General features: G+C 38.8%; 1 protein-coding gene across 1 annotated transcript; it reads left to right on the top strand.

Moving 5' to 3' along the window:
- The first annotated feature begins 2762 nt into the window (after positions 1 to 2762).
- On the top strand, positions 2763 to 6420 carry LOC309497048 (uncharacterized protein). The gene is made up of 4 exons (XM_082167309.1): positions 2763 to 2942; positions 3883 to 3986; positions 4373 to 4492; positions 5322 to 6420. The coding sequence occupies exons 1-4, from the start codon at positions 2783 to 2785 to the stop codon at positions 5352 to 5354; spliced, it is 417 nt and encodes a 138-aa protein (XP_082023435.1). The 5' UTR covers positions 2763 to 2782; the 3' UTR covers positions 5355 to 6420.
- The last annotated feature ends 11243 nt before the right edge of the window (positions 6421 to 17663 follow it).

Raw genomic sequence — 17663 nt, 5'->3', positions numbered from 1 at the left:
GCAGGCATTAAACAGAAGTCGGGTGGATAGCGTGGACAATTCCCATTAATTTAGATTTGTAACATTACAGATAAGATTTGAATAGTAAAATGTAAGTTATGTCATTATATCATTGCTTAATTTGACGTCAGAGATGGGTCTAATAGTTGTTTTCATTTGTTTTTTCTTCATTTCAGAAAAAGTTACAGAACATAGGAAGAGCCCTGTTGTGGAGCCTTTTATTCCTCCAGCAGATCCAGCTCCTGAACCATCGTCACCTGCTCCAGATCACTCCGGCGTCAAGCCAAATAATGGTAAATCATTATTTCTCCAACATTATTTTAAACAGTATTATCTTGTTTTCCACTCAAAATAAGGCTTGTTTTTACAGAATATTAAAATTATTTCCCCTATTATAATATTATTTTCTCCACCAGCGCTGACATTTTTTAAATAAAACAATGGATCTAGCAACAGACATTCTACTGACTATAAGTAACTTTTCAACTACATGTCAACTTATTCTAACCTCTAATGAGAGTTAGTAGACATGTAGGTGCAATGTTACTTATAGACTTATAGAATGTCTTAAAGGGACCAAAATAAAGTGAAACCAAAGTAACAATTTGATGTGACCACTGACATTGATAATTAATATTATAAAAAAATAAATAAAACAAAAACAGTTTTTGATGTCTAAAATGTTCCATCCTCAGGCCTCTGGACAACTGTTTCCACATGTTCTTCTTCGGACGTCACGTATTTTTCTGTTTGTTTTTCAGAGTCCTTTGAGTCTCTCTATAACGTGGAAAAGAAAATTGGATCCAGAGAATTTGGCAAGGTGTTCCACGGAACACGCAAATTTGATGGCAAAAAGGTAAATCTTACTGAATTGTACAAACATTTTGCTCTTGCATGCATCAAAACACATTTAAAACAATTTACAGATGGTTTAATACTTAGTACAAGGCCAGATGCTTGAATACTGTTACGGTTATTGAAACTGGGTCTTTTTTTTGTGCAGGTTGCCATCAAGCGGATAAGCAAGATTGACAACGATTGCTATCTTAATATTGTAAGTTGGTCAAAACCTGAATGTGTGTTGAGTTGTTTAAGTGCAGATTACTGTAGTTAATACACCCGTAGGAAGCATTAGGTATAAATGTGATCAACAAATAAGCCAAGAGGCACCAAATAACTTTGAGCTGAAAAGGCTCTTTTGAACGCATCTAAAAAGATCAAAGAATAGAACATTTCAAAATAATGTTTTCTTCAGATTTTTAGCCAGCTAACCTTCTGTCTGCTTCTTCTCTCTAGCCTGGGAATCCCGAACCTCTCGTTACAGAAGTGGCGCTGATGCTGATGATGAGGCGAGAACCCATAAGCCCCTTCATCATACAACTATACGACTGGTTTGAACATCCTAGAAAATTCACTCTGGTTATGGAGTATCCGGAACCCTGCGAGACCTTGAAGGACGCAATTTCTCGTAGACCTTGGTCTGACATGTTTTCACGGGCCATCATGGCACAGGCTGTGATAGCAGTGAGAGTCTGCTACGAACATGGTGTTTTCCATAGTGACATTCATGCGAAGAATTTCCTGTTGATGAAATACCAGCTCAAGCTGATAGACTTTGGCTGCGGTCAGCTATTAAATTGGAATGGCTACGAGAGCAACACATACAGGGGTGAGCATTTTGGGAGTGTGGAAACCTGAAGGACTTACTAATTATTTGATGATGCTTTAAAAAAAAAGCTCAACAATGTGCAAATGTCTTTCTTACAGGAGCTCCGGGATACTGCCCACCTGAAGTCTTGACAGAACCTCGATTCCACGCCGTCCCAGCAAATGTCTGGTCTCTAGGAGTGTTGCTGTACGAGTTGTCGAACGAATGTCTTCCTTTTCATAGTGCAACGGAAATCACACAAGCCAAAGTTACATTTCAAAACCCCAACTTATCCGAATGTGAGTGAATAATGATGATAACATTGATACACACACATAAAGCAAACGATTTGTACAGAAAGTAAAAAGGTTGTAGTGTGTCAGAATTTTTATATATAGCTCAACGTATAGCGAGAGCTGTTTTCAAAAATGCCAGGTCACATGGTCATGACTAACCAGTTCTCTCCTTATTAAAATGTGTACAGACTGCAGGGATCTGATTAGACAGTGTCTAGACCCGGATCCATCTAAACGCCCCAGTTTAGAGCAGATATTTCAACATCCATGGTTTGATCTTGCACTAAACTAGATTGGAGAAGTTGAGGAGATTCACTCGATCAGTTTCAGGTGTGAGGAAGTGTAACAGGCAGAGTAGGATTAAATTCTGGATTATTTGTAGTGAGATTTTCAAATTTGTGTTCATTGTAATGTTCTTGTTATAGTCAAATCACCTTCATTTATATAGCGCTTGATACTATACAGATTGTTTTAAAGCAGCAGTCCTGTAGTAAACAGGAAAATAACAGAATAAGTAAACCAAACAGAATTCAATTCTGTTCTAGCTCTAAAAAAACATTCATGAGTCGACTTGTTCATATACTCTTTGTTTTGGATAGGAAATAACATACTTGCTGAGAGCTCTGAGATCGAGACTTGACCCGAAGCCAGAAGTCCAACACCAACCTGACAGAAACTCAGAGCCTGTCCACGTCTGAGAAAGAACGTTTATTTTGTTTAACGTGTTTATATTTTATTTAACATTTGTATCTCTTGAATAGGCCTTTATCACAAAACAATAGAACGGCGGAAGTAGCCGTGAAGCAGTGTACTGCGTCTTCCGGTTATTGCGTTCACCATGGCTGCCTGTTATCGCTGGACTACTTCGCTCTCGCATCTCCCAAAAGTTGGTCAAGACGATGTGGTGCGACTCGTGAATGAACACTCCAAGGTAAAATCTTCCAAGCTGGAGAAAGGATACAAGTTCTTCTACGAGAATTTTATCTTTAATTATAGAGGTAAGTGGCTCGAATTCTGTTGGCGAGTTCTCGCTGATTGCTAGCTTGTTATGTTTAATAAGCTAATCGTCAGCTTGTTAGATAGGTTCAAATACAGCCAAAAAAAGGTATCCTATTGAATAGTTAGAACAATGTGACTGATTATTAATGCTATTAAGATATTTTGGCTTTCACTTGGGTATGTCAGTGTCAGTGATTATTAAACTTTTGCCTGAGGAGCCCAAATGGCTCTAGCTAACGTTAATGGCGCGAAGTTTGGATGGTCACTTTGGCTACATTAATGTTCCGAAATGCCATTGTGGCTGTTTAAGAATCACAGGTTAAAGGGATAGTTCACTTTGAAATTAATTTTTGGTATGTTTTAGCTTACCTCAAGGGCATCCAAGATGTAGGTGTCTTTTTTTTCGCAGTAGTTTCAATTTTTATATTTTTAGGTCAAACCGTTCTTGTCTGTCAGTCATATAATGCAGGTCGATGGTCACTGTCTCAAAACACAAGCACAGAGTCCAAATTAAAACAATTCCCCGTCGTCCAAATTAAACAATTCCCCATCGTAAGTACACATTGATGGCCTAAGACACGAAACGAGCGGTTTGTGTGAGAAAACGAACAGTATTTATATCGTTTTTACCACTTATACACAGCCATGTCCGAGTGATCTGATCTGACGTGTGCGCAGACTGGTGCATAGATATATACACTAGATGTCGCCTTAAAGACATTCGTTCCAATGAACTGCCGTAGACAAGGCGACATCTAGTGTGTATATATCTATGCACCAGTCTGCGCACACGTCAGATCAGATCACTCGGACATGGCTGTGTATAAGTGGTAAAAACGATATAAATACTGTTCGTTTTCTCACACAAACCGCTCGTTTCGTGTCTTAGGCCATCAATGTGTACTTACGATACTGTACTGTACTGTACTTTTACTGCAGTGTCAGATTTAGTGAGTGAGGAAGTGGTAGTGCAGGCAAGCTGCTACCGTTCTATGCGAAAGAATGAAGAGCCACATACACTGCAGGTTACATTGTCAGGAGTCCGAAATCATGCTCTAGTCCCTACTCATCAATTTGCTTTACTGGTTTCCTGTAGTCTTTTATCAACAGGACATCATGTAGATAGTAGCCTAATCTTTCTGATCCCTGCTGGATTTCATCAGATTTTCCTAACGTTACACAGGTTCAGGTGCATTTGTTCAGTTCTTCTGCTGTTGCAGATGTACCTTTTTTGTTGTCCTGCTGCTGTTGCCTTAATTTTGTTCAAACTAGTTTCACAGTAATGTTCCTAGTATCAAGTAAATGCTTCTTACTGTATTGCCTAAACATCCAAACTTGTGTTCTCCATTTCTAAATTGTGCTGCATGCCGTTAAACCTGTGGAATTAAATGGATGCTCCTGCTCGTGTGCTGCTGGAATGGCTTTATGCAACCATGTGGTAGCACTTCTGTTTCAAACGGCTCATTACTGCACCATGGGGCTGAAAACTGTGCCAACCCCACTGTCGTGCACCGGTGTGCTTCAATCATGGCACCGACCAAGGACACAGGTAAGTTTGTCAGATGCAAGTTGTGTGTTTAAAGTTTGTAAGTGCACACTGTTGGAACACTGATTCTTCACTACTGGTGTAGATGTTTCTGCACAGTGTATCCATCTACACCTCATCCATATTAATTGTTCACATGGTAATATAACATTTGTGTATGGAAGTAAAATAAATGACAAATGTTTTTTAAACAAAAAAGCTTGTTGAATTGCACTACTTGCATTTATTAACCCTGCTTGCATTTTTATGGGCTGAAATTCAACATGGTTGTATATTTAAGCTGTGAATATTTCAATTTAAAACATTTCACACACGTTTTCATTAACAAAAATCCAACAATCCATATTCACCTTTCAGATTTCACTTCCAAAATATTCATTCCGTTTAAAAATACAACCTATAATATTCGACATGCAATTTTCGGTCCATTTTATTTTGGGCATGACGCACACCTTTTAGATTTTTGATATTTAATCAAATAAACTGTCAAATCATGTGTAAATATTGCTATTTTTCAGTAGGTCTACTGTATGTTCTCATATTTATTTTAATATCAACTAGGCCTATCTGAAAAGTTTGCATCATGCCTGACACCTACTTGAACATTTTACAGTTGGTTTTATGACTGTAAGTCATTCTCTTCAAGCTAGAAGTTAGAAATGTGTTGAAGCAGGGTGTCAGGTTTAGAGATGAATCAGACAGGTGATTAGAATAAACAGTAATTTATTTGGAACAGAAGCACGGAACCATCAGATGTATAATTGAGTTGATATAGGCAATGTGGAATTGAATAATGAACTCAGCTGGAGAAATAACAGAATGTCTTTTGCAGATGGAGGTGACCAGGCTGGAGAACGGAAGATGAATGAGATCAGCGGTGATGGCAGATGGTAAACAGGAACACAGACTGAAGATGAGTATCGCAGGTAAGTAGAACAGAGATTGTACCGTGTTGGTCGATGATATATCCCAGGAACTGAACAGAGGTGGTGTGGAACTCGCACTTCTCCAGTTTTGAGATAAAGTTGGTGAGCTCGCAGTTTCTCAAGGACCTAAGTGATGTGGTGTCGATGTTCAGAGAGGTCTCGGGAGTAAATGAGGATGTCATCGATGTATACCACCACAAATCGATTGAGGAACTCCCAAAATACCTCATTCATGTAGCCCTGGAATACCGCTGGAGCGTTGGACAGGCAAAAAGGCATAACCCGCTATTCGTAGTGCCCAGAGGGTGTGATGAAATAATATAGAACGTTTTTGGGGCAGACCTGACCTGTTGAAAAGAGATGGTATTCATCCCTCCTGGGATGGTGCTGCTCTTCTCTCTAGTAATATGGCACATAGTCTTAGAGCTCAAACTTGACAATCTGGGCCTCAGGTCAGGAAGCAGACAGACTGGCTAAACCGACCGTCTGCTAGCTGTCTCACGTCACCAAGGTCAGATAAATCCCATCACAAAGAGCCTCTTTCACCTAGATATCATCATATAGAGACTGTGTCTGTTCCCCAAATTAGGACATACAAAAAAACTCCTAAACCCATTCAAGGGTAAAAATTTCATTGATGTTCATCAAATAAAAAACAAATATAATACTGATGAACAAATGATAAAGCTCAGGTTGCTGAATATTCGATCCCTTACTTCAAAAGCACTTATTGTTAATGATATGATTACAGACTATAATCTAGATGTGCTGTGTTTGACAGAAACCTGGCTAAAACCAAACGATTACATTAGGCAAGGCAAGGCAAGTTTATTTATATAGCACATTTCATACACAATGGCAATTCAAAGTGCTTTACATAGGAGAAATTAAAATAATTAAAAGAAATAAGAATAATTAAAACAGTTTAGAAAAATAAAATAAAATACAGTACAGTACAAACAGTCGGACGAACAGCGGCACAGTGCTCATTCAGTAAATGCATAGCTAAACATATGATATATGATATGTTCATATTTTCTGGTTCTGCTCAGAATCCTGGCGGCAGCGTTCTGTATGAGCTGCAACTGTCTTATGGTCTTTTTGGGAAGGCCAGTGAGGAGTCCATTACAATAATCCACCCTGCTGGTGATGAAAGCATGCACAAGTTTCTCTAAGTCTTGTCTGGAAACAAAGCATCTAATTCTTGCAATATTTTTTAGATGATAGTATGCTGATTTAGTTATTGCTTTGACATGACTACTGAAACTAAGGTCTGACTCTAGTGTCACACCAAGATTCCTGACTTGATTTTTAGTTGTTTGACCCCTAGAGTGAAGGTATGCGTTCACCTTGAGAACTTCATCTTTGTTTCCAAACGTAATGACTTCAGTTTTGTCTTTGTTTAATTGAAGAAAGTTTTTTTTAGTTTAAATTTTTATATTTTTAGGTCAAACCGTTCTTGTCTGTCAGTCATATAATGCAGGTCTATGGTCATTATCTCAAAGAGCATGCACAGAGTCCAAATTAAAACAATTCCCCGTCGTCCAAATTAAACAATTCCCCATCGTAAGTACACATTGATGGCCTAAGACACGAAACGAGCGGTTTGTGTGAGAAAACGAACAGTATTTATATCGTTTTTACCTCTTATACACAGCCATGTCGAAGTGATCTGATCTGACGTGTACGCAGACTGGTGCATAGATATATACACTAGATGTCGCCTTAAAGACATTCGTTCCAATGAACTGCTGTAGACAAGGCGACATCTAGTGTGTATATATCTATGCACCAGTCTGCGTACACGTCAGATCAGATCACTTCGACATGGCTGTGTATAAGAGGTAAAAACGATATAAATACTGTTCGTTTTCTCACACAAACCGCTCGTTTCGTGTCTTAGGCCATCAATGTGTACTTACATGCTCTTTGAGATAATGACCATAGACCTGCATTATATGACTGACAGACAAGAACGGTTTGACCTAAAAATATCAAAATTGAAACTACTGCGGAAAAAAAGACACCTACATCTTGGATGCCCTTGAGGTAAGCTAAAACATACCAAAAATTAATTTCAAAGTGAACTATCCCTTTAAGCGAATATCGTTTATTATCTTTATGAGCGCTGTCTCTGTGCTGTGGTGCGGTCGGAAACCAGATTGAAAATTGTCAAAGTATCCATTCGAATTTGTTCAGCTGATTTAAGACAACTTTTTCAATGATCTTGCCTATGAAAGGAAGATTTGAGATCGGTCTATAGTTGCTTAATATGGTCTTATCCAGATTGCTCTTTTTCAGGAGGGGCTTGACAACTGCAGTTTTCAGGGAGTTTGGAAAACTCCCAGAGAGAAGTGAGGCACTTACCACTTCTAAAAGATCTGCTTCTAAACTGTTTAACACACTTTTGAAAAAAGATGTGGGAAGTGTGTCAAGGGCGCATGTTGATGTTTTAAGGTGCTGTACGGTTTCTTCCAAAATTTTGCCATCAATTTCTTTGAAATCAGACATAGTAACTACTAGGGATGTCCCGATACCACTTTTTCACTTCCGATACGATACCGATGCCGCAGCTTTGGCTATTTGCTGATACCGATATCAATCCGATATTTTTATTTTATTCTTAAAATTTTAATTAACTTTAACTTTATTCTAATCTGAATTATAAATAATTTATTTCTGTATAAAATAATACTACTTTTAAAAACACATTTGATTTTCTTTTTTAATCAATGTAGAATGTGTAAATTAAAAATAAACAGATTAGTGCTCTGTTTTAGGACAAGAAATGAAAACCAATGCAATATGATGAATGTCCAAAAGATGAGATCATTTTTGCTTTTAAACAGCGTGTGTGTGTGTCTGTGTGTGTGTGATTTTGGTTGAGTGACAGTTACAGTTTGACAAGAGTTTACAGTTTGACAAAAGCACAATGTTGTGTTTTACACAAATATAAGTAGGCTAAACACTTTTTGCAGTTTTAATGATGTCCTGTATGAAAATGACGGAGTATGTTTTTATGTTTCCACTGTTCGATGGCGCCCGTGCCTCTCTCTCTCTGACACACACACACACACACACATTCCAGCATTGCAATCTTGACATCGCAGCCTCTTCATTTTGCTGCATTCACACCAAACGCGAATAGAGCGTCAAATTCGCGTCTAGTTCGATGATTGAACAGTTTGAATCCATTCGCGCGTCCAAAGCGAATGCGCCGCGCGCGTATAATGATAAAGCGAGCATTTGAAGCGATATAGACGCGCGTTCAGAGCTAAGGCAGGGCTACAGATTAGGTGTCCCTAAAGAACCCGCATATGTCTATACGCGAGTTTATTTTTATACCGTGTATTCTATGTGTAAATCCATGCACCCCTAATAGGTATTGGATCATAGGTATCGGATCATTTTTTTTCTCCCCTCCGATATCCGATCTAGCGTTTTGGGCCAGTATCGGCACGATACCGATGCCGTGGATCGGATCGGGACATCCCTACTTAATACATGGCTGCAAAAAACCTGCAATATAAAAGGAGTGAACTTCATTGACAACTTCAATCTTTTCTGGAGTCAGAGACAACTGTTTCATCGGGATGGCCCTCACCCAAACAAACTTAGTTCAAGAGTGTTAAAGGACAATATCTACTTCTCCCTCAATCATCCTTCTGCAGTGTGTGCCAATCTGAACGGCACACACACACCTGGACACAGTATGAATGACCACGGGACTTCACTTCAGCAGCAAAATGGACATGCGGTTGACATATCACACAAGGACAATGATAACACCACTCCGCCACAACAACCTCTGCTCACGGACACAATCTCAGCTGAGCCCTGCCCACAGAGCTCACCACAGACAGACACATTAGAACTGCTCCAAGATTCAGCACCCAAGGACGACTTCGTTTTTCGGTTCGGTTTGAATATCGTTATACCCCTACCTGCCACTGAAGCTAGATCTGTGTCTGTCAAGAAGAGATGCTTAAATGAGAACACTAGTGTACTATTTATGAAGGCAAAAGTGTGTTAAACATACCAAGCTTAACACCAAGCATATCTGCAGACTCTGTTGATTTTCTCCTTGATTCTTTTAACTCAAAAGTTAAAAATGTAATTGATGATATTGCTCCTGTTAAAGTCAGGAAGAAGAGTGGCAGACAAAAAGCACCTTGGAGAAACTCAACAGCAGTGCAAACGGTACATGTATTCGTACTGAACGTACGTTTGGTGCATGGATTTACACAGAGAATACACGGTATAAAAATAAATAAAACTCGCGTGCACATTATTTATAGGCCGCTGTACGTGAGCTGTATCGTTCAGTTTCGTTCCGATAAACGGGGCACTAATTTTTCTTTTGCTCAATATGTTCAACGTTAATAAAAGGTCTTCTTCCTGACTTTAACAGGAGCAATATCATCAATTACATTTTTAACTTTTGAGTTAAAAGAATCAAGGAGAAAATCAACAGAGTCTGCAGATATGCTTGGTGTTAAGCTTGGTATGTTTAACACACTTTTGCCTTCATAAATAGTACACTAGTGTTCTCATTTAAGCATCTCTTCTTGACAGACACAGATCTAGCTTCAGTGGCAGGTAGGGGTATAACGATATTCAAACCGAACCGAAAAACGAAGTCGTCCTTGGGTGCTGAATCTTGGAGCAGTTCTAATGTGTCTGTCTGTGGTGAGCTCTGTGGGCAGGGCTCAGCTGAGATTGTGTCCGTGAGCAGAGGTTGTTGTGGCGGAGTGGTGTTATCATTGTCCTTGTGTGATATGTCAACCGCATGTCCATTTTGCTGCTGAAGTGAAGTCCCGTGGTCATTCATACTGTGTCCAGGTGTGTGTGTGCCGTTCAGATTGGCACACACTGCAGAAGGATGATTGAGGGAGAAGTAGATATTGTCCTTTAACACTCTTGAACTAAGTTTGTTTGGGTGAGGGCCATCCCGATGAAACAGTTGTCTCTGACTCCAGAAAAGATTGAAGTTGTCAATGAAGTTCACTCCTTTTATATTGCAGGTTTTTTGCAGCCATGTATTAAGTAGGGATGTCCCGATCCGATCCACGGCATCGGTATCGTGCCGATACTGGCCCAAAACGCTAGATCGGATATCGGAGGGGAGAAAAAAAATGATCCGATACCTATGATCCAATACCTATTAGGGGTGCATGGATTTACACATAGAATACACGGTATAAAAATAAACTCGCGTATAGACATATGCGGGTTCTTTAGGGACACCTAATCTGTAGCCCTGCCTTAGCTCTGAACGCGCGTCTATATCGCTTCAAATGCTCGCTTTATCATTATACGCGCGCGGCGCGTCCTATTCGCTTTGGACGCGCGAATGGATTCAAACTGTTCAATCATCGAACTAGACGCGAATTTGACGCTCTATTCGCGTTTGGTGTGAATGCAGCAAAATGAACAGGCTGCGATGTCAAGATTGCAATGCTGGAATGTGTGTGTGTGTGTGTGTCAGAGAGAGAGAGGCACGGGCGCCATCGAACAGTGGAAACATAAAAACATACTCCGTCATTTTCATACAGGACATCATTAAAACTGCAAAAAGTGTTTAGCCTACTTATATTTGTGTAAAACACAACATTGTGCTTTTGTCAAACTGTAAACTCTTGTCAAACTGTAACTGTCACTCAACCAAAATCACACACACACAGACACACACACGCTGTTTAAAAGCAAAAATGATCTCATCTTTTGGACATTCATCATATTGCATTGGTTTTCATTTCTTGTCCTAAAACAGAGCACTAATCTGTTTATTTTTAATTTACACATTCTACATTGATTAAAAAAGAAAATCAAATGTGTTTTTAAAAGTAGTATTATTTTATACAGAAATAAATTATTTATAATTCAGATTAGAATAAAGTTAAAGTTAATTAAAATTTTAAGAATAAAATAAAAATATCGGATTGATATCGGTATCGGCAAATAGCCAAAGCTGCGGCATCGGTATCGTATCGGAAGTGAAAAAGTGGTATCGGGACATCCCTAGTAGTTACTATGTCTGATTTCAAAGAAATTGATGGCAAAATTTTGGAAGAAACCGTACAGCACCTTAAAACATCAACATGCGCCCTTGACACACTTCCCACATCTTTTTTCAAAAGTGTGTTAAACAGTTTAGAAGCAGATCTTTTAGAAGTGGTAAGTGCCTCACTTCTCTCTGGGAGTTTTCCAAACTCCCTGAAAACTGCAGTTGTCAAGCCCCTCCTGAAAAAGAGCAATCTGGATAAGACCATATTAAGCAACTATAGACCGATCTCAAATCTTCCTTTCATAGGCAAGATCATTGAAAAAGTTGTCTTAAATCAGCTGAACAAATTCGAATGGATACTTTGACAATTTTCAATCTGGTTTCCGACCGCACCACAGCACAGAGACAGCGCTCATAAAGATAATAAACGATATTCGCTTAAAGGGATAGTTCACTTTGAAATTAATTTTTGGTATGTTTTAGCTTACCTCAAGGGCATCCAAGATGTAGGTGTCTTTTTTTCCGCAGTAGTTTCAATTTTGATATTTTTAGGTCAAACTGTTCTTGTCTGTCAGTCATATAATGCAGGTCTATGGTCATTATCTCAAAGAGCATGTAAGTACACATTGATGGCCTAAGACACGAAACGAGCGGTTTGTGTGAGAAAACGAACAGTATTTATATCGTTTTTACCTCTTATACACAGCCATGTCGAAGTGATCTGATCTGACGTGTACGCAGACTGGTGCATAGATATATACACACTAGATGTCGCCTTGTCTACAGCAGTTCATTGGAACGAATGTCTTTAAGGCGACATCTAGTGTATATATCTATGCACCAGTCTGCGTACACGTCAGATCAGATCACTTCGACATGGCTGTGTATAAGAGGTAAAAACGATATAAATACTGTTCGTTTTCTCACACAAACCGCTCGTTTCGTGTCTTAGGCCATCAATGTGTACTTACGATGGGGAATTGTTTAATTTGGACGACGGGGAATTGTTTTAATTTGGACTCTGTGCATGCTCTTTGAGATAATGACCATAGACCTGCATTATATGACTGACAGACAAGAACGGTTTGACCTAAAAATATAAAAATTTAAACAAAAAAAAACTTTCTTCAATTAAACAAAGACAAAACTGAAGTCATTACGTTTGGAAACAAAGATGAAGTTCTCAAGGTGAACGCATACCTTCACTCTAGGGGTCAAACAACTAAAAATCAAGTCAGGAATCTTGGTGTGACACTAGAGTCAGACCTTAGTTTCAGTAGTCATGTCAAAGCAATAACTAAATCAGCATACTATCATCTAAAAAATATTGCAAGAATTAGATGCTTTGTTTCCAGACAAGACTTAGAGAAACTTGTGCATGCTTTCATCACCAGCAGGGTGGATTATTGTAATGGACTCCTCACTGGCCTTCCCAAAAAGACCATAAGACAGTTGCAGCTCATACAGAACGCTGCCGCCAGGATTCTGAGCAGAACCAGAAAATATGAACATATCATATATCATATGTTTAGCTATGCATTTACTGAATGAGCACTGTGCCGCTGTTCGTCCGACTGTTTGTACTGTACTGTATTTTATTTTATTTTATTTTTCTAAACTGTTTTAATTATTCTTATTTCTTTTAATTATTTTAATTTCTCCTATGTAAAGCACTTTGAATTGCCATTGTGTATGAAATGTGCTATATAAATAAACTTGCCTTGCCTTGCCTAATGTAATCGTTTGGTTTTAGCCAGGTTTCTGTCAAACACAGCACATCTAGATTATAGTCTGTAATCATATCATTAACAATAAGTGCTTTTGAAGTAAGGGATCGAATATTCAGCAACCTGAGCTTTATCATTTGTTCATCAGTATTATATTTGTTTTTTATTTGATGAACATCAATGAAATTTTTACCCTTGAATGGGTTTAGGAGTTTTTTTGTTTGTCCTAATTTGGGGAACAGACACAGTCTCTATATGATGATATCTAGGTGAAAGAGGCTCTTTGTGATGGGATTTATCTGACCTTGGTGACGTGAGACAGCTAGCAGACGGTCGGTTTAGCCAGTCTGTCTGCTTCCTGACCTGAGGCCCAGATTGTCAAGTTTGAGCTCTAAGACTATGTGCCATATTACTAGAGAGAAGAGCAGCACCATCCCAGGAGGGATGAATACCATCTCTTTTCAACAGGTCAGGTCTGCCCCAAAAACGTTCTATATTATTTCATCACACCCTCTGGGCACTACGAATAGCGGGTTATGCCTTTTTGCCTGTCCAACGCTCCAGCGGTATTCCAGGGCTACATGAATGAGGTATTTTGGGAGTTCCTCAATCGATTTGTGGTGGTATACATCGATGACATCCTCATTTACTCCCGAGACCTCTCTGAACATCGACACCACATCACTTAGGTCCTTGAGAAACTGCGAGCTCACCAACTTTATCTCAAAACTGGAGAAGTGCGAGTTCCACACCACCTCTGTTCAGTTCCTGGGATATATCATCGACCAACACGGTACAATCTCTGTTCTACTTACCTGCGATACTCATCTTCAGTCTGTGTTCCTGTTTACCATCTGCCATCACCGCTGATCTCATTCATCTTCCGTTCTCCAGCCTGGTCACCTCCATCTGCAAAAGACATTCTGTTATTTCTCCAGCTGAGTTCATTATTCAATTCCACATTGCCTATATCAACTCAATTATACATCTGATGGTTCCGTGCTTCTGTTCCAAATAAATTACTGTTTATTCTAATCACCTGTCTGATTCATCTCTAAACCTGACACCCTGCTTCAACACATTTCTAACTTCTAGCTTGAAGAGAATGACTTACAGTCATAAAACCAACTGTAAAATGTTCAAGTAGGTGTCAGGCATGATGCAAACTTTTCAGATAGGCCTAGTTGATATTAAAATAAATATGAGAACATACAGTAGACCTACTGAAAAATAGCAATATTTACACATGATTTGACAGTTTATTTGATTAAATATCAAAAATCTAAAAGGTGTGCGTCATGCCCAAAATAAAATGGACCGAAAATTGCATGTCGAATATTATAGGTTGTATTTTTAAACGGAATGAATATTTTGGAAGTGAAATCTGAAAGGTGAATATGGATTGTTGGATTTTTGTTAATGAAAACGTGTGTGAAATGTTTTAAATTGAAATATTCACAGCTTAAATATACAACCATGTTGAATTTCAGCCCATAAAAATGCAAGCAGGGTTAATAAATGCAAGTAGTGCAATTCAACAAGCTTTTTTGTTTAAAAAACATTTGTCATTTATTTTACTTCCATACACAAATGTTATATTACCATGTGAACAATTAATATGGATGAGGTGTAGATGGATTCACTGTGCAGAAACATCTACACCAGTAGTGAAGAATCAGTGTTCCAACAGTGTGCACTTACAAACTTTAAACACACAACTTGCATCTGACAAACTTACCTGTGTCCTTGGTCGGTGCCATGATTGAAGCACACCGGTGCACGACAGTGGGGTTGGCACAGTTTTCAGCCCCATGGTGCAGTAATGAGCCGTTTGAAACAGAAGTGCTACCACATGGTTGCATAAAGCCATTCCAGCAGCACACGAGCAGGAGCATCCATTTAATTCCACAGGTTTAACGGCATGCAGCACAATTTAGAAATGGAGAACACAAGTTTGGATGTTTAGGCAATACAGTAAGAAGCATTTACTTGACACTAGGAACATTACTGTGAAACTAGTTTGAACAAAATTAAGGCAACAGCAGCAGGACAACAAAAAAGGTACATCTGCAACAGCAGAAGAACTGAACAAATGCACCTGAACCTGTGTAACGTTAGGAAAATCTGATGAAATCCAGCAGGGATCAGAAAGATTAGGCTACTATCTACATGATGTCCTGTTGATAAAAGACTACAGGAAACCAGTAAAGCAAATTGATGAGTAGGGACTAGAGCATGATTTCGGACTCCTGACAATGTAACCTGCAGTGTATGTGGCTCTTCATTCTTTCGCATAGAACGGTAGCAGCTTGCCTGCACTACCACTTCCTCACTCACTAAATCTGACACTGCAGTAAAAAGGGGAAATATTATCACATCATACTGAAAAAGGATTCAATATTTAATGTTAACCACATACAACTTAACCTTAAAGGGATAGTTCACTTTGAAATAAATTTTTGGTATGTTTTAGCTTACCTCAAGGGCATCCAAGATGTAGGTGTCTTTTTTTCCGCAGTAGTTTCAATTTTGATATTTTTAGGTCAAACCGTTCTTGTCTGTCAGTCATATAATGCAGGTCTATGGTCATTATCTCAAAGAGCATGCACAGAGTCCAAATTAAAACAATTCCCCGTCGTCCAAATTAAACAATTCCCCATCGTAAGTACACATTGATGGCCTAAGACACGAAACGAGCGGTTTGTGTGAGAAAACGAACAGTATTTATATCGTTTTTACCTCTTATACACAGCCATGTCGAAGTGATCTGATCTGACGTGTACGCAGACTGGTGCATAGATATATACACACTAGATGTCGCCTTGTCTACAGCAGTTCATTGGAACGAATGTCTTTAAGGTGACATCTAGTGTGTATATATCTATGCACCAGTCTGCGTACACGTCAGATCAGATCACTTCGACATGGCTGTGTATAAGAGGTAAAAACGATATAAATACTGTTCGTTTTCTCACACAAACCGCTCGTTTCGTGTCTTAGGCCATCAATGTGTACTTACATGCTCTTTGAGATAATGACCATAGACCTGCATTATATGACTGACAGACAAGAACAGTTTGACCTAAAAATATCAAAATTGAAACTACTGCGGAAAAAAAGACACCTACATCTTGGATGCCCTTGAGGTAAGCTAAAACATACCAAAAATTAATTTCAAAGTGAACTATCCCTTTAAGCGAATATCGTTTATTATCTTTATGAGCGCTGTCTCTGTGCTGTGGTGCGGTCGGAAACCAGATTGAAAATTGTCAAAGTATCCATTCGAATTTGTTCAGCTGATTTAAGACAACTTTTTCAATGATCTTGCCTATGAAAGGAAGATTTGAGATCGGTCTATAGTTGCTTAATATGGTCTTATCCAGATTGCTCTTTTTCAGGAGGGGCTTGACAACTGCAGTTTTCAGGGAGTTTGGAAAACTCCCAGAGAGAAGTGAGGCACTTACCACTTCTAAAAGATCTGCTTCTAAACTGTTTAACACACTTTTGAAAAAAGATGTGGGAAGTGTGTCAAGGGCGCATGTTGATGTTTTAAGGTGCTGTACGGTTTCTTCCAAAATTTTGCCATCAATTTCTTTGAAATCAGACATTGTAACTACTAGGGATGTCCCGATACCACTTTTTCACTTCCGATACGATACCGATGCCGCAGCTTTGGCTATTTGCCGATACCGATATCAATCCGATATTTTTATTTTATTCTTAAAATTTTAATTAACTTTAACTTTATTCTAATCTGAATTATAAATAATTTATTTCTGTATAAAATAATACTACTTTTAAAAACACATTTGATTTTCTTTTTTAATCAATGTAGAATGTGTAAATTAAAAATAAACAGATTAGTGCTCTGTTTTAGGACAAGAAATGAAAACCAATGCAATATGATGAATGTCCAAAAGATGAGATCATTTTTGCTTTTAAACAGCGTGTGTGTGTCTGTGTGTGTGTGATTTTGGTTGGGTGACAGTTACAGTTTGACAAGAGTTTACAGTTTGACAAAAGCACAATGTTGTGTTTTACACAAATATAAGTAGGCTAAACACTTTTTGCAGTTTTAATGATGTCCTGTATGAAAATGACGGAGTATGTTTTTATGTTTCCACTGTTCGATGGCGCCCGTGCCTCTCTCTCTCTGACACACACACACACACACACACACATTCCAGCATTGCAATCTTGACATCGCAGCCTGTTCATTTTGCTGCATTCACACCAAACGCGAATAGAGCGTCAAATTCGCGTCTAGTTCGATGATTGAACAGTTTGAATCCATTCGCGCGTCCAAAGCGAATAGGACGCGCCGCGCGCGTATAATGATAAAGCGAGCATTTGAAGCGATATAGACGCGCGTTCAGAGCTAAGGCAGGGCTACAGATTAGGTGTCCCTAAAGAACCCGCATATGTCTATACGCGAGTTTATTTTTATACCGTGTATTCTATGTGTAAATCCATGCACCCCTAATAGGTATTGGATCATAGGTATCGGATCATTT

This window comes from Leuciscus leuciscus, assembly GCF_965113295.1.
Source record: "Leuciscus leuciscus genome assembly, chromosome: 4".
Taxonomy (NCBI): domain Eukaryota; kingdom Metazoa; phylum Chordata; class Actinopteri; order Cypriniformes; family Leuciscidae; genus Leuciscus; species Leuciscus leuciscus.
Note: the sequence above shows the minus strand (reverse complement) of the source record. Positions and strands in the feature narration are given on the sequence as shown.